This window comes from Lagenorhynchus albirostris, chromosome 7, assembly GCF_949774975.1.
Source record: "Lagenorhynchus albirostris chromosome 7, mLagAlb1.1, whole genome shotgun sequence".
In the NCBI taxonomy this organism is placed as follows: domain Eukaryota; kingdom Metazoa; phylum Chordata; class Mammalia; order Artiodactyla; family Delphinidae; genus Lagenorhynchus; species Lagenorhynchus albirostris.
In genome coordinates, this window is record NC_083101.1 from 27,804,347 (window position 1) to 27,828,083 (window position 23,737).

A 23,737-nucleotide genomic window follows, 5' to 3' on the forward strand; every position below is an offset into this window, starting at 1 on the left:
CCGCAAAAAAAAAAAAAAAAAAAAAACCATGGTAACAGAGATGAAGAATGCCTTTGTCTGGCTCATCAGTAGACTAGACACTGCCAAGGAAAGAATTGATAAATTCAAGGATAGGTCAATAGAAATTACCCAAAGTGAAACACAAAGAAAAAGAGAATGAAAATTAACCCAGAACGGAACATCCAAGAACTACAGGATAATAGCAAACGGTCTAACATATGTGTAATTGGAATCCCAAAAGAAGATTAAAGGGAGCATAGGGAATGAATAAAGAAATAATGACTGAGAATTTTCCAAAAATAACAAAAGAAATCAAAGCACAGATCCAAGAAGCTAAGAGAATCCCAAGCAGAATAAATACAACACACACATGCCTGCATACACACACACAAACACATCCTACAAAAACTATATCCAAAATGTTGAAAACCAAGTATAAAGACATAATCTTGATGGCAGCAAGAGGGAGGAAAAGGCACACTATAATCAGAGAAGCAACGATGACGCAAACTTCTTATCAGAAACTATGCAAAGCAAAAAACCATGGAATGACATCTTTAAATTACTGAAAAAATTAAAAAGAAAAACAAAAACATTATTAACTCAGAATTCTATACCCAGAGAAAATGTCTCTCAGAAATGAAGACTTTTTCAATGAAAACCTAAGAGAATTTATCAGCAGCAAACCCGAAGTACAAAAAATGTTAATGCTCTTCAGGCCGAAAGAATATGATACGACACAAACTTGGATATACACAAAGAAATAAAGACTTGTAAAATGAAGTTTTGAAATTTTCCATAATAAAGTATTTTAAAAATAAGCGTGTGAATATATGTGTATAACAACATTCTCATTACAGTCTTCTTGCACACTCTACAAGATTAATAACCTAGAAAGCAGAATTACAATTTTTAATGTTAGTATTAGACCATAAAAAATAAATCTAAGTCAGACACAGCTGATGTATGCCTTATGTTTGTATTATATTCATATCCTTAAAGTTAGGGAGGAACAATATTTAACATCTTCACATTCCTTCCTACATTTTCTACATCATAGATTTAAAAAATTTTTTTTTCCCATAGTATCTTACAGAAGTCATAGTACAGGCAACTATATATATCCTAGACTTCACATTCACTATGAACCCTAATAGCTAAAACCAAGACCTTCTGGTGAATTTGATACGAAAGAGGTGTGTATTTTTTTAGGAAATAAACCTATAAAACGTTTTGTCTTAAATTTCCATGTTGGGAATTCCCAGGTGGTGCAGTGGTTGGGAATCGGCCTGCCAATGCAAGGGACACGGGTTTGGTCCCTGGTCCGGGAGGATCCCACATGCCGCGGAGCACCTGAGCCTGTGAGCCACAACTGCTGAGCCTGCGCTCTGGAGCCCGCGAGCCACGGCTGCTGAGCCCACATGCCACAACTACAGAAGGCCGGGCGCCTAGAGCCCGCGCTCCGCAACGGGGGTGGACACTGCAATGGGAGGCCCACGCACCGCAGCAAAGAGCAGCCCCGCTCACCACAGCTGGAGAAAGCCAGCGCGCAGCGGCAAGGAGCCAACGCAGCCAAAAATAAAATAATAAATAAATAAATTAATTAAATAAAATAAAATTTCCATGTTGTTCCTAATGAAGACACAGTTGTTGAGTAACTGTTTTTTTAGATAATAGTCACACACAAAGATTTTGACAAGTGATATGTTACAATCAGTTAGTCAAATCAGGCATCACTGGAGGGCATCAGCAGTAATAGGGCTGGCAGTGTGGGCCAAGCCAGGGAACAAATCAGGTAGGAAAAGGTCTGGCAGATGTGAATCTAGTTCACAGAAGTAGGCAGGGCTGGCTGGATCAGGAAGATATAAAAGGATCAGAGAGGCAACAGCAACAATCCAGAGTTAAGACAGAAAGAGTCAGCTAGGTCTCAAATATGGAAACAAGTAGGGTCCAAAATCCAGGAAGTCAGAAGATCTAGGCAATACCTAATGGCAAAGATTAAATGCTCCCTGCCCTCTTTCTATGCTCTGCATACTGTCTGTATGACTCTCTCCTAATTAAGACAGATGTACAAAGATTCCCAAAAGATTCTTATCGTAATCTAGTAACAGTATTACCTAATGCTATGAGTCTTTCCTTGATACACCAGATTTTTGTAAACATGGTTTGAAAATAATGAAAAATGTGCTTAAAAAAATGGTATTGTCAGTTATACTAAGAAGTTACTTAATTTGTCAGGTAATACTCTTAAGCATTCTGTTGGTTTTTCAAATAAATACTGAGCACCACACAAAGAACCTGAGATCCAAAGCCATGTACAATAGCCCCTACCCTTACAGAGCTCTAGTTTAGCAAGACAGGCAAACTAAGGACTGATAATGTGAGTGATGCCAAAATAGAGATGTATAAAAAGTACTGCAGGAATAGAGATAGGGAACCATTAAGCAAACATTTGCAAGATTTATTGAAATTACCTCATAAACTTCTGAAGCAAACACTAAAAAATGATCCTCTGTTGTCTAAAATAGAATGTGTTTTTGTGCCCAAAACATACTAAAAGTTCTCGCTACCTATGATGGGGAAATATTGACTGCCAAATAAGAATTATTCCACTCAGAAATGTTTAGTAGTAAACAAACAGAACATTAAGTTGGTTTAAAAAAACAAAAATGAGCCATTTTCCTCACTTTGTACCCATTAGATTTCTCTGTACTACATTTTATGGCTGTTCCAGTTAGAAAGGAGCCTTTCAGTTTTGGAAAAGAGAAAACGTATCTTCCTTTGTTTTCTGGAACAATTAGTGCAGGGCTATATTCAACTAAGCTACTAGAATAATATTTTCATGTTGATGTCATTGGTGAGATTCCTACTAATACTGAGTTAAGTACTATCTTGTCGCATACATCCAGAGTTGCTATAAATTGGAATTTCTGATGGGCTAAAGAACTACAGGCTCCCTGTCATTTACCTAGTACAACTGTCTTTACCTAGTACCCTGTCCAGCGGCTCTACTTTAGTTTTCATTTCCCAGCTACTCCGTGGCACAACTAGAAAGCCTCTAAAGCAGTCACTGGATGCATCTCCAAGGTCACCGCTACAGACATTTGCGATCTAAGTAAGTACATATGTCGCAAGCACTGGGCTATCTGTGAGGACGTCATTTTGTTCATGCCCATCTGTTTTACACAAAAACCTCCAATATTCAAGACAAACAGTCATACACTCCAAATCTTCAAAGCTCCCTCCAAGGACATACTGGTACATTAAATTCCCCAAAATGCTTTTATTTGTGCAGAGTAGTAACAAAAGAATAAAAGAGCTGATGTGTATCATATTTGCCACACTCCTGAATAGAGTGAGCAGACCTGATGAAGTTGGGTAGCAGTAAAACATGGAGGCTTTCAACTTTCTGTTCATAGCACCTGAAACTAAAATCTTGTAATAGGATTCTGAAAGACGTTGCCCGTCCTTGGGAAAGCTCTCTCAAGGATTTGGAGTGCATAACTCCTTACAGTTGCCGCAAGTAGCCCATTTCATTCGCTAAGCTTGGCGATGGCAATTCATATTTGCAAGGTAAAAATAAGAGCTGTGATTTTAACAGGCAGTTAAAGGTAATAAGATACATTGAGTGGAAAGATACAGGCATCTGTGTCCAACTGTTTCTCTTAGTTCATGAACTTTATGCTAAATCACAAACATTCATCTATTTAAGGAAAAAGGGGGAAATGGCAACTAGAGCTGCTCTGAGTTATGTATTTACACAGTGACAGAAAGATCATGGGAGATATGTTGCCTATGACTTCATTCTTTCCCTGAATGCCCTAAAAAAAATAACTGTGGGTCTGTTAGAGTTGTCCTTCTTCCATCAGACTTCTCAGGGGCTGTCTTTCTTGCACGCAAGCACATGATAATTACTGGGCAGAGGCCACGTTCCTCCTGTCCTGCAACATAGCTAATAGCATCTTTTACCTCCATGACCAATGAAACATGATCAAAGTTATACAGATAAGCCTTATCTGTAATCCTCTAATAGTATTTCTAACGTGCCTTTCTTCTGAATCATTTGTAAGCAATGTTTTTAATTTAAAATTACTATTTGGTTTTATTCTAATTATACAGTTTTCATGGGCTTCATTCCCCCCCATCACATCCTACAAGTGTCAGAACATCTTCAGTACTTGGTGACACCAAGGGCAGACTGAAAGGACCAGAATTGTACTTTGCACCTCCAACCTGCTACAGTACAGCCAGTTTCCATATAGCTAACGGATTTACTGACTTTTCTTGCTATACTGTAACCCTTTCTTTTAAAGCAGGAATTCATAGGTACTCAAAAGAGAACTGTCATTCCAATCTTGCTTCCTTTCCTTGATGGAATGGCTAAGAACTGACTTATGAAGACAATGATGACTTATGGAGAAGAAACATGAAGACTACACTGATCATATACATAGCTAAGAGGTGAGCGGAAATGAGTAAGTTTATGTCTTAAATCAAAATTAGATCTCATCTTTGCCAATGAAGAGTTTTTAGTCCATAGCAATTGTGCACAGAAATAAATATATGTTCAGTTCTGTGGCAGTGCCTAAGAACTCTCAAGGAAACAAATACTTATCACAGTTAAATAATTTACAAAAATATAGATTACATTCCTTTGTACACACTGTGTACACACCACCATCACCGTAATTATTATTTCACATTATAATTATTTGCTTCCCCAGTAGATTACGAACTTTTTGAGGGTAAGGATAATGTTTCTATTTTTTGTTTAAATCAGGGATCAGTAAGTACTTAATATTCTTCAAGTGAAAGCCTATTCCACATGAAAGTAGAATCTTACCCTAAGTGGCTGAACATATAATGGCCATTCTTCCTACCTTACTGCCTACTTCGGGCAGGGACTTGTTGGGTTTTATTCACTGCTATATCCCCAGTAGATGAACAGTGTCTAGCCCATAATAGGCTCTCAGCAAATTTATTTAATGGATGAACGAACAAGGTGAGGTCTTTTACCATTCAAGTAGCATAATGTTAGAGCAAACATCCTCACTGCCTCTCCTGCATGAGACCATTTCCTTAAAAAGCATTCTATTGCATCACAGGCTGGCTCCTTTTCCCACAGATATTATAAAGTATAACATTTCCCAAAGATGTTGGTCAGTAGGTTCTGTAAGAAAAATAAATTCCAGATTTAACTACGTTTTGGAAATGCTAGTTAATGAAATCTAGTCTTTTGAGCAGGACTTCTCTGAGACCTTACTGTGAGACTCTCCAAAATGTATCTGGTCACACAGTGGCTGGGAGACGTGAATACAGACAGTGCCAACCTCTCTCACAATACATTTCTGGAAACCAGAGCGTAAGGGTTCATGGTTAGGATTGATGCTCCCACTGAAAAACACTTTCAGAAGTAAAGGCTGGTAGCACTGTTTAAGACTATGCTGAAACTCATAAAAAAGAATGAAACCTTGCCATTTGCAAAAACATGGATGGACGTGGAGGGTATTAATGCTAAATGAAATATATCAGACAGATACTGATATCACTTATATGTGGAATCTAAAAAAATACAACAAACTAGTAAATGTAACAAAAAAGAAGCAGACTCACAGATATAGAGAACAAACTAGTGGTTACCCGTGGGGAGAGGGATGGGGGAGGGGTAATATAGGGGTAGGGGATTAAGAGGAACCAACCATTAGGTATAAAATAAGCTACAAGTATATATTGTACAACACAGGGAATACAGCCAACATTTTACAATAACTATAAATGGAGTACAACCTTTAAAAATTGTGAATCACTATATTATACACCTGTAACTTATTTAATATTGTACATCAACTACACTTCAATTAAAAAAAAAAGACTATGCTGAAACTGAACGCAATGTACATTGGTTTGACACTTTGGAAAGTAATTTGGTGATACATTTAAAAAACCCAAAGAAATCATCTAAAACATTAAAATAGCTGCACGTGAGATGTCCAATATAGTGATATTATGAGAAAAAATTAGAAATTAACTATCTATAATAGAAAATAATTAAAAATGAGAATGGAATATTAAGCAATCATAAGGGTAATTATGAAGACTTTGCACAGTAACATATAAAATGATAATGATAAAAAGCTGTGTTCAAAAACATGGTATGAAATTATGCCACGCTCCAGTGACACAATTTGTAAAATAGTATATGCAAATGTAAAAGCATTAGAAGAGGATAGTGCAGATTTTAAATAGTTAGACTTATAATGCATTTTTCTCATTTTGATTTCTATTAATGCTATTTAATTATGGAAGAAATATCAAAAAAAGAGGAATATTAGCTCCCATTTCTTCAGATCATGCTTTTTCTACTTCCTCAGTATAGTGTCAGCTATAAATAGATGCACAATGAAAACTACCAGAATATATTCAGGTCATTCTATCTGACACTTATTGACAGGAGATCAGAACATTTCAAACTTCACTAGAAAGCCATATGCTGATAATCACCTAGGCAAGAGCAAGATTTCTCCTGAAAAATGCAGAACTGGCAACGTCAGAGAGGTAATACACTCTAATAAACATTAGAGAGGAAATCACCAGTGTAGTGGGAGGGAGGAACACATACCTGGGTGTGAATCATAGCTCCTCTTCCAAATAGGAGTATGATCAGCTGACACGATCTTCCCAATTCTAAGGTAAAGATGATTCTCCCTACACCATCCACTGTTGTTTTCAGGATTAAAGTAAAGCTGCTGGCTAGACCAGGTCCTAAACCATTTGTTAACATCCTTTCCCAAAGGGCTATGAGAAAAATCTCCCTAGGAATCATCTTAAAAAGTGAATTCTCACAAACAATCATCTCAAACATTTTAAAACTGCTCCCATATTGTATACATTCTAAAATGTGTGCTTGGAAAGTGAAAAATGAGTTGTAAAGGAAATACAACTGGGAGAAATTGAGTGCACAGTTTTATAGATAATCGAGGTAAATATAAGAAACATATAGTAACTTTCAAATGATAACACAATAAGAGCGACTGAAATGACTTCTTATATCATAAATTTTTAAGGGAGTTGAAGAAAACATCAATCCTAAAACCACAGTTAACCAAATTATAAAAAAAAAAAGTCCACTCATTCAATAAATAATTGTTCCACCTGAGAAGAACTAGGCTGGGACTCCGAGAGCCCATTAGTTTACTTTCACCTTTCTACTGTTCTCTTGCTAATTTACCTTCCTCATCTCTAGGTTTTACCTTGTCTCTCCTCCCTTCTATAAATAACAATTCATTTGAGTTCACATGTGAGGGTTGCTGAAATGATAGACAAAAATGTATGTTTATTGAAGGTAGAAAAAGGTCATGGATCAACCTTAAGAAGATTACCAAAATAATCTGTTTCATCTGGAGTACTTAATGACTGTAACACTAAATGCAGACTATGGCTAGTATCAGTGAGCATAAGCCATGTGCCAGACACTTTATCCATATTAACTCATTTAATTTTCACAAGCCAGTAAGGTCGATCCTATTATATTATTCCCAGTTTTCTGCTGATAAAACTAGACAAAGAGGGGTTAAGTAAATTGCCCAAGTCATACAGCCAATAAGCACTAAAAAAGCAGGGATGTGAAGCAGGTAGTTGGGCCCTAAGGCCCATGATCACCCCACTCGGCCTTGCTTACTATGGTTAACATATCTTGTGTGGACATAAGGAACAGATTTGTGGTTGCCAAGGGTGGGGAGGGGTGGAATGGACTGGGAGTTCGGGATTAGCAGATGCAAACTATTACATATAGAATGGATAAACAACAAGGTCCTACTGTATAGCACAGGGAACTATATTCAGTATCCTGTGATAAACCATAATGGAAAAGAATATAAAAAAGAATACGTATATGTATAACTGAGTCACTCTGCTGTACAGCAGAAATTAAGACAGCATTGTAAATTAACTACATGTTAATAAAAAAAATTAAAGATTTTTAAAAATTAAAAAAATATATATCCTGTATGGACACTGTGGATAGATGGGTATTGGAAGGGAGGAGGAAAAGAGGAAAATGAGAGGCATAAGAATTACTGTTGACCCTTGAACAATGCAAAGGTTAGGGACACCTATCCCCATGCAGTCAAAAATCTGCATATAACTTTATAGTCAGCCCCCCCATATTTGTGGTTACGTGGATCCATATTTGAGGTTATGTGGATCCCTATCCGAGGTTCTATATCTGAGAATTCAACCACCCACGGATCATGTAGAACTGTGGTATTTACTGTTGAAAAATATCTGCAAATAAGTGGACCCACGCAGTTCAAACCCATGTTGTTTCAAGGGTCAAACGCACAGCAAAAATACTATAGTAAATTCTGTGGCTTATTTTATCTAAACTGATGTTTTGCATGGTTAATATTTCTTCTTACAGGAAAATTATAGGACATAACCAAGAATAAGATATTATTAACATATTTTGTATTTTGATTTCAAAAATAATGTCCAAATATTACTGTTGATATTTGAAGAAAACACCTGCAGTGGTGTTTAACCGGTGGAAACAAACTGTTGTTTCCTCCTAGCCTTCTGTAACTTCCATCTATATTTTGCATAACACTTGTTTGGATTTCAAGAGTAACAGTACTTAAAATGCTACTTTGCTATTAGGAAAGCACATACAAATGCCCATCAACTGATGAACAGATACATACAATGTGGTAGATCCATAGCATGGAATATACATTTTGGAATAAAAAGGAATGAAATAGTGATACAATACTACAACATGGATGAACCTTGAAAACTTTATAAGTGAAAGAAGCCAAAGTGGACATATTATATAATTCTATTTATATGAAATGTCCAGAATAGGTAAATCTGTAGAAACAGAAAATAGATTAGTGTTTGCCTAGGATTGGATGGGAGTTAAGGGGAAATGGGGAATGACTGCTAATGGCTATGGGGTTTCTTTGGGGGATGATGAAAATGTTCTAAAATTGACTGTAGTCATGATCAAACCTCGGTGAACATACTCAAAACCATTGAATAGTACACTTTAGATGGGTAAATTGTATGGTGTATGAATTACATCAATAAAGTTGTTATATGTATAAGAAAAATCATGTGAAAAGGGGGTCATTCTGGCCACTCACATATGGAGTTCTACTGATTTCATTATAGACTCCATGCGAACACTTTTAATACAGTTCCATTAGGTAGACAAGATAAAAGCAGAACAATTTAACTAAGGTAAAGAGTTGGGTAACAATGAAATCTGATGAAAGCAAACATTTTTCTGAGAAATCAGAAGTTACAAGAATTACTAGATAAAGTGCTGATTTTCATGTAATAGTTCAATTCCTCTGTAGGTAGCATAAGGGGAAAAGAGAAACAAGGTTGCAGAAAACTGAAATAAAAGGTAAAATAGACCAAGTAGAGAGAGAAAAGTCATCTTTTGAAGAGACCAAAGAACACACACACCAAGGCAAAAACTAGACTGTGGTATAAATACAGCTACAGAAAGAATGTACTTGTCAGAAAAAAGGGACCAGACAGGGAAGGTACACACACAGCTACTATTTATTTAGCACCTCTTAGGTGCCACGATCTGTAATCGGCCAGTTACACTGAGAAATAACGGTCTAAAAGATACACTTTGACACTGCCCTTCCAAACTGTCTTGGGGAAGGGGTACCAGGGCAGCAGACTCTAGAATGCTGAATAGACAATTCAGGATACTGAGCTGCTGTGCCGTGAGTCATCCAGCCTACTCCCCTTCATCTGATTCCATGACGTTAGGCGACCTTCTCACTGTCCTCTGGCTTCCCACAAGTTGACAAGCAGTGTGCATAACATAACTAAAGAGCTATAGAAAATAAAGCAGTGGAGCAACAGAGGTTATTGTATATGCAGAGAGTCTGGAAGAATATATATAGACTAAGCTGTGAACAATTGTTATCTCATGAGGTGGGGTCAGAAAGGACTCTCTACTTATACATGTTCATTGGATTTTTTAATAACCACACTACTTTTCTATTAGGAATAAATATGATACTTCTTAAATAATAATTTGGCTTTACCTTAATACTAGCTAAGCTGACAAAAATCCTCTGATTTGTATGTCAGTTTAATAAATTAGCCTCCTGAGTCGATCCACGTGTCTTAAGACTTTGGTTTACATGAGTCTACTATCAACGAAAGGATCTACTCTTAACATACTAGCAAAATCAAGTTTCTGAACCTCCAAAGCCCCAGGGCTTGGTGAATTCTAAAAACAATACTTGGCCAAGCTTCCAGGTTCAGCCTGGTAAAACCTGAACCACACCAAGGACCCTGCATTCAAATTCTATAAGCAGAAAATATTAAAGAGCTATAATTTAGAATCCTTCTAGAGAATGTTTCCCAGCATTTCAGCATAATTTACAAATAGGCAGCTCCTTGAACTGCAGACTGGCCTTAGCCAACTAACTTTGAAAGAAAAGAGGCTGGGTCTATCCTACCACCAACCAACACCCTCTCCCTGTGCGTGAATAGATCAGAATCATGGAGAAAGCCCTAGGAGCGTGAGTCCTAGGTTTAGTCTGGCCCTAGACTCTGGATCCTAAATCCAACTACATTCCCATCCCCAGCCGGGGGTTTAAAATTAAAGGTCGGAGTACCCTGTAGTAGTAGCCACTGGATGGTTCCAATATTTCATCATCAGATAACCAGCTGGCCCTCAGCCACCCGAAAGAATGGCCAATTGGTTATCTCCAAATGACTACTGGGTCTATTAATGCTATGCTGTCACGAAGCCCCCAAATCCTACTTCTAGGTAAATCCAGCTACTCAAAATCAAGATATCAGTTATTTAAGTCTGAAATGGAAAAGAACAATACAAGGGAATCAAGCATTAAATTAACTGTTGGATTAGAAAACTATTGCAGTCCCTTCCAATCCTGAGATACAATGGTTTCACAATCAGCAAAGGTTTCCAGGAGAAGCAGAATTAAGGAAAACCAGTTAAAGACCTAAAGTGATTAAAGAAAACTCACACAAAGACTAGAAACCGCCAAATAAGTGAGAAGGAACACGGAATCATCAAATTAATAGCCCTATAAATGACAGATACTAAACTTGCTGTTTAAAAAAAAAAATCAACCAAGAATAATGAATGTTAATGGACCAACCTTGAATAAATAAATGCTCTGAAAACATGAGCATCTGTAAATCTCCATGCCCAATGAGTCATTAAAATATCCCACTCAGAAGAAACCATTTTTGTCCAACCCCAAAGCCAAGTCTCAAGCTCAGGCAGATGTCATTTGTATCTTAACTGGTTTGTATCCAGTTCTGGCAAACTATCTTTCCCATCAGTCAGTCCTCTATGTGGTTGTTAAAGCTACTTTTCTCTTAAGATTAATTATTTATTAACCCCTTAAGGGTAACTACTTTTTTTTCCTCTCTCTCCACACCTTTATTCCCATCTCTATGTCAATTGTTTCTTTCTGTACTGCCCAAAACAATGATTCTCAATCACAGGCTTCAAACAACTATACAACTTCTAACAACACTGCTCCCATCTTCAGTACATATCCACTTCTCTGAAATCCAGTTAAATCCTGCTTCTTTACACAAAGTCGACCTTATAATAAACCAATCTTCTATTAGAACTACAGATATGATCACAAAGAAACAACCTATTCTAAGACGGTACATTTAAGACTGGGTTACAAAATGACCAGCTAGTAATCCATTGTGGAATAAAAGTGCAAGCCCCTGATAGAATCCCTCCATCCAACATGAGATAGGACTCCAAGGCTCCATACTTTGCCGCTTCCAATCCTGACAATACCATGGCTCCTTGGCCACAATGAGACCCATCTGTGGCCTGCTGGTGTACTATAAATATCACTTAGGTCACCTTATCACTGTCTAGACACAAGCTTTTGTGCTTTCACTTACGAAAACTGTCATAGTAATTGAACAGTATCAAAGGGAGAAGAAAAAACAGAGATGAGAATATAAATATGCAGAGACAGAAAAACACATGCACCACTGCCAAGAATATCATGGGCTTTAGAAGGAGAAGAAATCAAGGGGAAAACACCCTCTGCTCTACTCCAACTCTTTTTCTGCTAAGCGTTTGGCTAGTAACACCTCTCCCCTTAGTCCTCTGCCATTGTATGATTTGGCCCCAAAGGGGCTACTTCTAGAGTAGGTCCCAACCACCCCACCGGGATCTTTCCACCCCAGGGATCCTTTGCAGGTCCAGCACCCCGTGCTGGTGCAAGTCCAGCTCAAGAAACCCTCCACGGTCCAATACAGTGGCTGTTTATTCCCAACTGTCTCTATTGTGTGCTTCCTGGGGAAGGCAGCTTCAAGCAGAAATGTGCTCTGGCCCGGGGTTGTTCTCCAGGTGGTTTCTCAGCACGCTCTGGCACGTCTGTGTATAGGCTGCTGCAGCCGGCGTGCACCAGCTCCCGAGCACCAGCAAAGCACATCTCTTCCCAACTCCTGCTCACCGACTTCATGTTGGTAGCCTGGTGGGAGTATTTATACGGTGGAAATCAGCAAATGTGACAAATCTGGGCATTTTCTTTCTTCCCTTGCAGAGCTGATTGTTAAACATTAACCAGTACACCACTACTTGTGCCTCAGTTCGTCATCTAATTTGAGTTTTTCTTTCATATAGAAATAAGTTTTTGCATAGCCAAATAAATTTGACTTTGGACCTTTTCTCACTGCTTTTAAACTCTTCAATTATTTGATAAATACTGTTTTCTTCTACTTGTTGATGGTTTCATGAAATTAACTGATGTATGAGTTATCCAAAACCTTTTAACTGAATATCATAGCTAAGCAATGGTTGATTCAAAATGGCTCCTTTAACAAATAATAAATTCTTGTTTACACTACGGTCTTACATTTACACTCTTCAATTGACCTATTTTGCTCTTGTGTCAACAACTAAACAATAGTAGCTATTTTGAGTACTTCCATGTACCAGAATTTGCTCAGTTCTTTAATTACATTATCTCATTTAATCGCACACTTTACAGGTGAGGAAACTCACGCCTGGAGAGATTAAGTCACTGAGCTATGGTCACGTCTGTAAGCTGCAAACCTAAAATCCAAATACTTTCCCTCCAACACCTAAACTCGCTGCCACTCTGCTAAACTGTAACACATTACTGATTGCTACAGCGTTTTTATCTGATAGTGGTCTCTCCTTTATGTTTACTGCTTTGCCAAGCCCCTCTAAAAATATATGTATTTTTAACCCAGACCATGTTAACTTTATAAATTAATTGGGAAGAAAATGACATCATGTCAATATTCCATTTTTTGCCTCCAGGAACAAAGTACATTCCTCCAGTTCAAGTTTTATCTTATAAATCTCAAGAAAAGTTTTACAGTTTTCTTCATTTTGATCACACATATTTCTTGTTAGGATTATTTCAAAGTATTTTGTATTGGTTGTTACTAAGGTGAATGGGATATTTTGCCCGTTATATGTTTCCAACTGGTTATTGTTGACACTTGGGAAAGCTACTGATTTTTGTATACTTACCAAATATAGCTCTTACTAATAATTTTTAGTTGATTTTCTTGGTTTTTGTATGTTGTCTCCTTTCTGATCATTATACTTATTTTTGTTTTGTGGTTTATTGCATCAGTCAGAACTTCTAGAACAATGCTAACAGTGATAGAAGACTTGCTTGTGTGCTCCCAAAGTAAAGAGAAAATACTCTAGTGTGTCACTGTCAAGTATAATATTGGCTGTTGGTTCAAGGCAGTGGATCTTATTAAAGATGTAGTTTTTACCTTCTAGCTTTAAAATAGCTTTATAAAGGAGGAGACTTTGAACTTTCACATGTGTTTTGAGTATACCACTGAGATAATTTTAGGGTTTTTCTTACCAACTTCCTATTTGAAACAGAAAAATTCTAGACTATCCAATAGGGAGGTAGGTCTGAGTTTGGTCCTGGTGTGTATGTCAGCTAAAAGGCATCCTAGGTCCGTAGTACGGTCTGTTCTGCAAAAAATGTGTTTCTTTGACACGCATTACCTCACACACAACAGGCAAATAGATGAATGATGTCAGTATAATGGAGAAGTCACTTTGGCTCACGTGCAGTTTTCCCCAGCACGTTAATGTTTCCAAGTAGTGAGAATCAAGTTTCCTCATGATTATTAAGAGAAAGCTTTAGCAATATAAGACCTTCAGCAGGGGAAAAAAGCTAAAAAAATCTACAGAAGTGACTTACTTTTAAATGATGGCTGATTTAGTGGCTTTGAAAAAACCATTACACTTTCCTTCTTTTAAGCTACCTGTCAAAGGTGCAAATGCAGCTGAAAAAGCTGCAGAGACATTGCTCCCTGTATTAAAACAATGGATTATTTAAGAAGGCTCTGTCCTGGACCAGATATTTAATTCTGATGAAAAGGTCTCTGATAGAAGGAAATATCCTATAAGACCTACTTCTCAAAGAAGAGAGCATTAAGCTCCAGGGTTGAAGGCTACAAGATTTTTCTGACTGTGATACCGGATGCGAACACCAGTAAACTGTGCTGGGCTTTTTGTTTGTTTGTTTGTTTCCCTTTGTACTTCTTTTAGGACTATACTTGGTTACAAAATTCCTTAGTTTTAAGTGTTCTGTCCCAGCTCTATTTCTCCATCAGCCCTGTTGTTTTTAGCACCTGAATTTGCACAACATGAGTTTATTTTATTTTTAAATTGTTGTTGAGGTTTTAATCTTGCTGTTTTTATTTTCTCGTATTTTCCAGGTTCACCTGTATGGGGTGGCAGAGAAACATCTGCATTCCTCCTAGAACCATCGGGTCTAATGCAACCTGCTTATCACAGTGCAGCCCACTTGAGATTTGAGATTTTTTTTTTTTTAACCCAGGCAGCTAACGGACACGAAGTACCTGCCATCAAGGAATCTACGATAATTGAGTTAAATATTAAAAAGTTTAAATCATTTTTCATAGATGGAGTACCTGCAGTGAAGAGAGGGGGTGTGCAAATTTCTGAAGTATATTCATTCACGTGAAGAGGCTGGCCACACTCGGGCTCCACTGTCTCATTTACAATACACATCTGTCACCAAACTCCTGATAGTCTCCTGCACAACCTGCTCCACCAACAGCCTTCCCCCTTCTCTGTAAACAGTAATTCCACCTTCTCAGGCGTTCAGACTAAAAGCCTTATTATGGCCTTTCTTCCTCATGCCATATGCCCCATTCATCACGAAATGCTGCTGTCTCAACCTTCCAACCATGTCCAGAATCTGACCACGTGTCCTCACTTCTCCACGGCTACCACCACTATCTCTCACCTGAGTCACTGCAATAGATTTCTCTCTGCTTCTATCCTTGTCCCCTCAACACCAGGTTCAATAAGATGAAGCCCTTTTCCTCAGAAAGCCAGATCACGTTATTCCTCTGCTCAAAAGCCCGCAATGTCTTCCAACCTCACTCAGATCAAAAACCAAAGTTTTCATAATGGCCTACAAGACCCAAGTCGCTCTGGCACCAGCCACCTCTGACCTGTTCCCTTCCCTCCACACACTGCTCCAACCACTCTGGCCTTGTAGCCTCTCCAGCCTCTCAGGCCTGCTTTCATCTCCTGACTTACGCACTTGCTGTTCCCTCTGCCTAGAATGCTCCTCTCCTAGGTAATCAAGGTGGCTTGCCCCCTCACTTCCTTTAGGTTTTTGCTCAATCATCACCACAGAGAGGCTTTTCTTGACCACCATATTGTAAATTGCAAATACACACACACTCCCTATCCCCCTTCCCTAACTTACTTTTCTCCATAGCAGAATGCACCTTCATCTGCTAAACTATGTATTTTACTTATTTCTGTACCTGCCCTGTCCACTAGAAAAGAAGCTTGATGTTCTCTGCGCCATCCCCAGTACCTAGAATAGTTCTCGCTCAATAACTACTTGCGGAGTGACTGAATAAGGTTCACTGCATCGTGTGATGAAGGAGGTGACAAAGATGGCTCCAGGTTATGGCCTTCACCATCACAAATTCAAGGAATACTTGGAAGAAGGTGAGCAGTGCACAGAAGTTTATTTTAATGCAGTCATATGGCTAGGTTGTGAAAAATTGTTCAAGAGGTTTACTGAGCCCCTTCCTCAGATCAAGGACACTTGAAATGAAAGGGTTTTGAGTGGTTCGACTTGTCAGACACCCAGCGACTCACAAGATTGTTCTTCTGTAATGTGGCAAGACTTCTGAACACAGCAAATCTGAGACTGCAGGGGGGAAAAAAAAAACCCAGAAGCACTGCTGACATGACCAAGGAAATACGAGCATTCTGACTAAAACTGGACATGTGAATCAAGCAGCTGGAGAATGCATTCACTGTCCACAGCAGATCAGCCCCACACTCAACGAAATCATTGCATTTAAAAAGTGAAGAATCTTATAAATCAATTTCAAAAGAAATTCACACATTTTAAAAAGAAATCAGGCTGTCAGTATCTGCGGTTGCCTTTGAAGGTCATCCCTTGGGGATAGGCTGGAATCATCACACATTTGTCCCACTGGCATGGCTCACATTTTCATGAACAAAATGCAAGAGCTGAAAGCAAAATCCGACCAACAAAAAGTCAATATTCATGACATTCTGAAGATGAATTCACAAAGCTTAGAACAATCCTAAAACTTCTCACATGTGCTCAACTCGGTTTTCTATCCCTGATGCTGTGAAAACCTATTCTTTTTCATGAAAGTGTTGAAATCAACCCTGGAGCTACCATCTGTGATGTAAACCTAGAGTCATAATAAATTGAAATATGCCTCACTACCCACCTAGAGTTGCAGAATATGGTTGTTTCTTAAGCGTCACTTTCCTCTTATTAGATCAAGAACACTATACGAGTAGCTCCAGGCCTGTAACTGCACTTTCGGGATTAACACGTTTATTCAATTGTTTTTCAAACTGACTTTGATTAATTTTGAAATCATATTATAGATCTGTTTTATTTCATTACTGTTAAGAATTTAAACTTCACATGGACCCACACATGTATGGATTTCAAATTATGTAATTCATTACTTTAAAAACATAGGCACTTACTTTTCAGTAGGGACAAGGGAATGAAATATAAGGACTGCCTGAGAAACTGTCAGAGACTGAAGGAGTTAACTAAGGAAACATGATGGCTAAATGCAATATGGGATCTGGAATTAAATCCTAGGATAGAAAAAAAAAAAAGGACAATTGTGGAAAAATTAGGAGAACCTGAATAAAGGCTGTAGTTTAGTTAGTGGTATTGTACCAATGTTAATTTCTTAGTTCTGATAAATGTACTATATCATGTAAGATGTTAACATTAGGAGAAGCTGGATGAAGGGAATACAGGAACATTTCATACTCTTTGCAACTCTTCTGTAAATCTAAAATTATTTCAAGGGAGTTCCCTGGTGGCCTAGTGGTTAGGATTCTGTGCTTTCACTACTGTGGTCCGGGTTCAATCCCTGGTCGGGGAATAGAGACTGAGATCCTGCAAGCCATGTGGTGTGGCCATAAATAAATAAATAAAATTACTTCAAAATTAAAATTAATTCTAGATTTAAAAACTCTAGAAACACAACAAAAATTTTTAGCCATTTTAGGGTGATCTATTAAAAAAAAAGCCAATGCCACAAAGATGGTTTCATTTAGTTATTGATACAGAATCAAGGAAAGTTACAGAAATTTGGAATTTCAGCTACTCTCAATATGCAAGTTGTCAAAAATAGATTTGACAACAACAACAAAAGGTCTTCCATTGCTCTGTCACAACAAAATATAAAAGACACATAAAAGAAAACCACCTCAAAATAACAAAAATGATCACATTTATATAGACTTGAAGTGACAACAAAGATTAGAATAAACCATTATTTCAACTAACGTGGGATATGAAGGGCATTGTAAATTTGGAAGGGAACTAAAGCATATAGTGGTTGTTTCTATGTGCTGGAATTATAAAGGACTATCTTATCCTTTAAGCTTTTCTTTACAATGGCCGTATAAAGATTTAAAATCTGGGCTTCCCTGGTGGCGCAGTGGATGAGAGTCCGCCTGCCGATGCAGGGGACATGGGTTCGTGCCCCGGTCCAGGAAGATCCCACATGCCACGGAGCGGCTGGGCCCGTGAGCCATGGCCGTTGAGCCTGCGCGTCCGGAGCCTGTGCTCCGCAACGGGAGAGGCCACAACAGTGAGAGGCCCACATACCCCCCCCCAAAAAAAAAGATTTAAAATCTGAACAATAAGCATAATACATTTTGGTATTAGTCCACGTGATACTGAGATAAAATAACAGGAAGCTATTTCTGATCCTGCAAGCTCTCACACTCTTGCTCCGCTTTTGTCCCCTCTCACCTGCAATGGTTTAGACTCTGACCAGTTCTCCCCTTGTCTACTGCATCAACAGTCTCCCTACACTCCTCCACTGCACTTCAGTCTATTTTTCCATTCTTATTAAGCTATCTTCCTAAAATTCAGGTTACAACACATCACTTCTCTGTCGAAACAAAACCACAGAAACTCTAATGGCTCTACCTACTGACTAAAGAAGAAAAAACCCTTCCACAAACTCAATACCCACCATCAAGCTTCCTCCAAGCCTCTGTTCATGCCCTTCTCATTAATAAAATTACCTACTTTAACTAACATTTGCTGAGTGCTTATTTTATGCTAAGCAAAATGCTAAGAGATTTACATGTCATTTTTTCCCTATAGTCTTCTCACCAACCCCTAGGGGTAAGTGCTACTACTAAATGAAAAAAAGAGCTTTAGTTAATTTTCCTAAGGTTACCTGGCTAGAAGGTGGTGGTGTAAGAACTTGGACCCCAATCTCTAAGTTTCAAAGTCCAAACTCTGAACACAATCTTCTTGCCAACTTCTATCATTCCATCAAGTCCCAGAACAAATGCTAACTTCTACTACCATCCCTAATTCCTCCAGGTGGAAGCGATAAGCTTTTCCATGGACCCACACGCCTGTTTAATTTCCTTTTATAGATCTTATTTCATCCTGCCTTATATGTAGGAAACAATATACATGTCTAAATTACCCATTAGATTCAAGAGCTTTGAGAACAGGAACAGCTAAATTATTATCCTTCACAACTTGGACTCATGATAATGCCATGGGGTAGCAGAACTGAGTAAATGTCTATCGAAGGAAATCGTGTTCAGAGAAACTTAGACTTCTACTTAATTCTCCTAGTTGTTCACATACACACACGTTTGAACTATAGACACCAAGAATTTCACAGAATACAAAGAACACAGATTTTGAAGCTCGACAAACCTGTTTACAAATCCCGGCTCTACTAAAAAGAAACTACTCTCTGACCTTGGGGACAACTCACTTAACCAATGTGTCCTTAATTCCTCATCTATAACACTGAGACTAATGATAATATGTGTAAAACACATAACACTATATAGCAAGGTAAACTTTTGATAGGTGTTTCTTATGAGAACTTGTTTCATGCCCAGAATGACAGGACCCTCTTTAAAAAGGGTCAATATTTCTATAGATAGATGACATGAAACACCTAGATAACAAGATCCAGGATGGTGTATGATTAAGTGCTAAGTGTTCAGGGATGGGAATGATCAGTGTTGACCAAAAAGAAGGCTTCTTGGGGACTTCCCTGGTGGTCCAGTGGCTAAGGCTCCACACTCCCAATGCAGGGGGTCCGGGCTCAATCCCTAGTCAGGGAACTAGATCCCACATGTCGCAACTAAGAGTTCACATGCTGCAACTAAACTTCCTGCATGCAGCAAGGATGATCCCGGGTGCCACAACTAAGACCTGGTGCAGTCAAATAAAAAAATTTTTAAAAATTAAAAAAAAAAACTAGCATTGTAGTTCGTAACCTTTAAAAGAAAGAAAGGAGGGAAGGAGGGAGGGAGGGAGAGAGGAAAGAAAGAGAGAGAGAAAGGAAGGAAGGAAGGAAGGAAGGAAGGAAGGAAGGAAGGAAGGAAGGAAGGAAGAAAGAAAGAAAAGAAAAGAAGAAAGAAGGAAAGAAAGGAAGAAAGAAGGAAAGAAAGAAAGGTTCCTTGAAAGGAAATAATATGAGCTGGCTCATCAGGATAGGACTTGGACAGAAAGGAGAAAAATTCCAAAAAGGAGACAATCATAAGTAAAAGCAGGGAGGCCAGAGTAAAGATGCTCATTCAAAAAGTATGCCTCCAGTACAGTTCTTGCTCAGTGGACAAATGCCAGATGAATAAACAGAGGGCAGAGTCCAGAGAAAACTATGAATCTAATGCTGGTATAAAGGATATTGTGCTAAACAGAATAAAAGCGGGAAAGGAGAACCTTCATACTGCTTATAGGAAAATGAAAATTAGTGGTTTATCTAATGAATGCATGAATACGAGTTTGCTATAATAAGCATAAGCAAAGTCTTACCAGTGGATAGATCCTTTGTTTTTTATTAGCTTTATTCACTACTTTTAACTCTAACATCAATGTCGGTATTCCCACCCAATCCTGTCTTCTAGCTGTGTGAAATGTATTTGTATGCACAGAGAAATAATAACTTGGAAAACTATTGTATACGTTCCCATGTGACTGAGGGTGTAGATAAAATGCAGAAGACATAGGGCTGAGGGTTCCTTACAAGTTAAAAATGCTGTTTGATTCTGAAGACCATCAGAACCAGGAAAAGTATTTTATTATTAATATTTTACTCAGAACAAAAAATGTAGGCACATTCTGTTGAGGGAAAAACAAAGCAATGCCAAACTGCTTAATGAACTATGATATTGATATATACAATCGTATGAACTATCACTGCTCTGTGATGGCTGGTAAGGAATCAGACAATATACACAGAACATAAGGCTTTTTCAAAATGGACTCACACCTTCAAAACTCCTATTACTTGAATGAAATTCACTCAGTTGCAATTTTACACAAATCATCCACCATGAAATGGTATAAGAGCCCAGCATCCTGAGTTTACATATGGATTTTTCAAATCAGTGGGCACCTGTTCAATCAGAACTGAAAAAACAAAAAACACCTAGCTGACAAGTGTTTTTTTTTTTTTTGGTCTCACTGTGCAGCTTGAAGGATCTTAGTCCCAGACCAGGGATTGAACCCGTGCCCTCAGCAGTGAAAAAGCGGAGTCCTAACAACTGGACTTGTCAGGGAATTCCCTGACAAGTATTAATAAAGCAAAATGTAATCCACTCATCTCTGCAGTCCATATTAACCACAGTGACAATAAGGAATAACACCCCTACCTCTAATTCATCAACATTATATGTCCTAGAAATAAATTTGGGGTAACTCTTACTCTAATCAAAATTACCAGCCAACAGGAATAATTTATGCCAAATGGAGGAGGCCCTTTTGAGAATTACCATGTTAATGGTGAAAATATCAGAAAGAAAATTAAAAACTAAATATGTTGAATGGAATTACTGTATTTTAACATAATATTTAATGTGGTATAAAATAATGTTTATTTTTCTTTTTATTACCTATTTTCATTCATATGTCACGAGAAAGGCCAGAGGCTTTGAATTTGCCTGTATCCCTTAGCAGATGGGGAAGGCATACTTTCAGCATAGGTACTAGCCAATGCTGCATAAATTGCATTGTTTTTCAATTGGCCCACAGGCCATTAATGGAATTTGAGACACCTAAAAAATAGAGGAAAGGAAATAACATAAGACCTGTGTTCTAATTCCCAATCTGCTTACCAGCTAAATCTTTTTAGACTTTTAACTTCAACTTGTTTTCTCATCTGTAAATAGGATAGTTATATCTAACACAGGACAGTTAATGGTGGCTCATTTTCTTCTTTGAAGGACACAAAGTGTCCCCACAAAAATCAGAGGCAGTTCTCTGACTGGAAGGGGGTGCATGAAGATGCCTCTGCACAGTACTGCACTGAAAATTATGAAAGTATTAGCTGTCTTATCAAGAACGGGGACTTAGAGATACCGAGGAAACCAAATATTCCACAGGCCCCTCCTTGATGCCAGCACTGCCAGGTATAGGGATCACAAATTATACATGGCAACAATGATGTGGGAGATGCAAAGAAGACAAAAAATGAATATCCACAGTGCAAACTCATATAAGGTATGCAATAAAAAAATTATACAAGTCTTTTTCTTAGATTAATTGAATAGAAAAAGTCTGATTGGGATTGACATATATACACTAATATGTATAAAATGGATAACTAATAAGAACCTGCTGTATAAAAAATAAAATAAAATTCAAAAAGAAAAAAAAGTCTGGCCATCTAGATTCTTGGAAAAATTAAATCTTCTTATCAGAATTCAACTCAACATTGAACACCTATTATGTGCAAGCTACTATATAGGGGCTATTGAAGACAGGAGAAAAAATTAAAAGTCCCTTACCTCCAACTAACCAATACATAAAAAGAAAAAAAAATAATTCCTACAGTAGAAATACAAAAGTATCATGAGACTAGAGTACAGACTCTCCATAATCCTGAGCCTAACATTTAAGGTCACAATCTACCTTTCAGCCAGATCTCACACTATAGATAGACAATGCTCCAGTCATTCCAAACCACTTTTGCCAAACATATGAAGCATTGTATGCTTCTGTGCTTTTGCTCACGCCATTCCTTCAGGCTAGAGTTCCTTTACTCCTACTGAGGTTATTATTCATCCTCAAGATCAAATTCCATTCCATTTGCTTCACAAAGCCTTTCTCACACCAAGCTGGAATTAAGGGAGGTGACTAAAACAACAACAAATGATACCAGGAAACAAACAGAAAGAAGGAAAGGAATGCAAAATCTGTACCAGAGGAGCTAGAAGGTAACTATAAGACTAAAAATTCGTCAGAATCTTCTAGAAAAACATCATCCCATGCTACAAGAGAAAATGAACAAGTCTAACAAGGTCTGGAATGACGAATCCAAGAGGTAAGAGAAAGCTCTCAAGATTATGGGATAATAAAAGTGACAAAAAACCCAGCAGCAGAAATCTGAGAAATGTATCTAGGGATTATGAAACCTAAGGCCTTAAAGCCACAGTTGGTATTTTCATCTATTATTCCAACAGGACTAAGAAGTATATGGAAAGTTAACCATTGGTTACACGGATGGCATCAAAGAACAGAATTTAGGACTTCCCTGGTGGCGCAGTGGTTAAGAATCCACCTGCCAATGCAGGGGACACGGGTTCAATCCCTGGTCCGGGAAGATCCCACATGCCACGGAGCAACTAAGCCACAACTGAGCCTGTGCTCTACAGCACGTGAGCCACAACTACTGAGCCCACATGCCGCAACTACTGAAGCCCACGCACCTAGAGCCCGTGCTCCGCAACAAGAAGCCATTGCAATGAGAAGCCCACGCACCACAACAAACAGTAGCCCCCGCTCACTGCAACTAGAGAAAGCCCGCGCACAGCAACGAAGACCCAATGCAGTCAAAAAAGAAAAAAAGAACAGAATTTAGTTTTTTACAATCTTAAGACACTGCAAAGATTAAGCACTTTACCAGAGGGCACCTGATTAAGTCTGGAAGAATGCCTTTGCCCAGAAACTGGCTTATGTCATCAGAAGTTCTCAATAGAAGGGTCCTGAACTAAAAATGGAAGGGTAGAAGAAACAATGTAAACTGATACTATAACACATCATTCATTCAACAAACACTGACTGACCATCTATTTCCTAGGTGCCAGGCCGAAGTATAACACTGGGGATACAGCAATCAACAAAATACACAAATCCCTGCTCATGGAGAT

At 38.2% G+C, this 23,737-nt stretch overlaps 1 protein-coding gene across 7 annotated transcripts in view; it reads right to left on the reverse strand.

Annotated features, from left to right (window-relative positions):
• Positions 1-23,737, reverse strand: part of SLC44A1 (solute carrier family 44 member 1) — a 212,778-nt gene that overhangs the window by 165,196 nt on the left and 23,845 nt on the right. Inside the window, exon 1 of one of the 7 annotated variants that reach the window (XM_060154706.1) lies at positions 5,017-5,042. The exons of the other annotated variants lie outside the window; for them this stretch is intronic. Coding sequence (XP_060010689.1) covers positions 5,017-5,019 — 3 coding nt within the window. The 5' untranslated portion in view covers positions 5,020-5,042. Of the gene's footprint in view, positions 1-5,016; positions 5,043-23,737 lie in introns of those variants that run through there. 7 annotated transcript variants of the gene reach the window in all.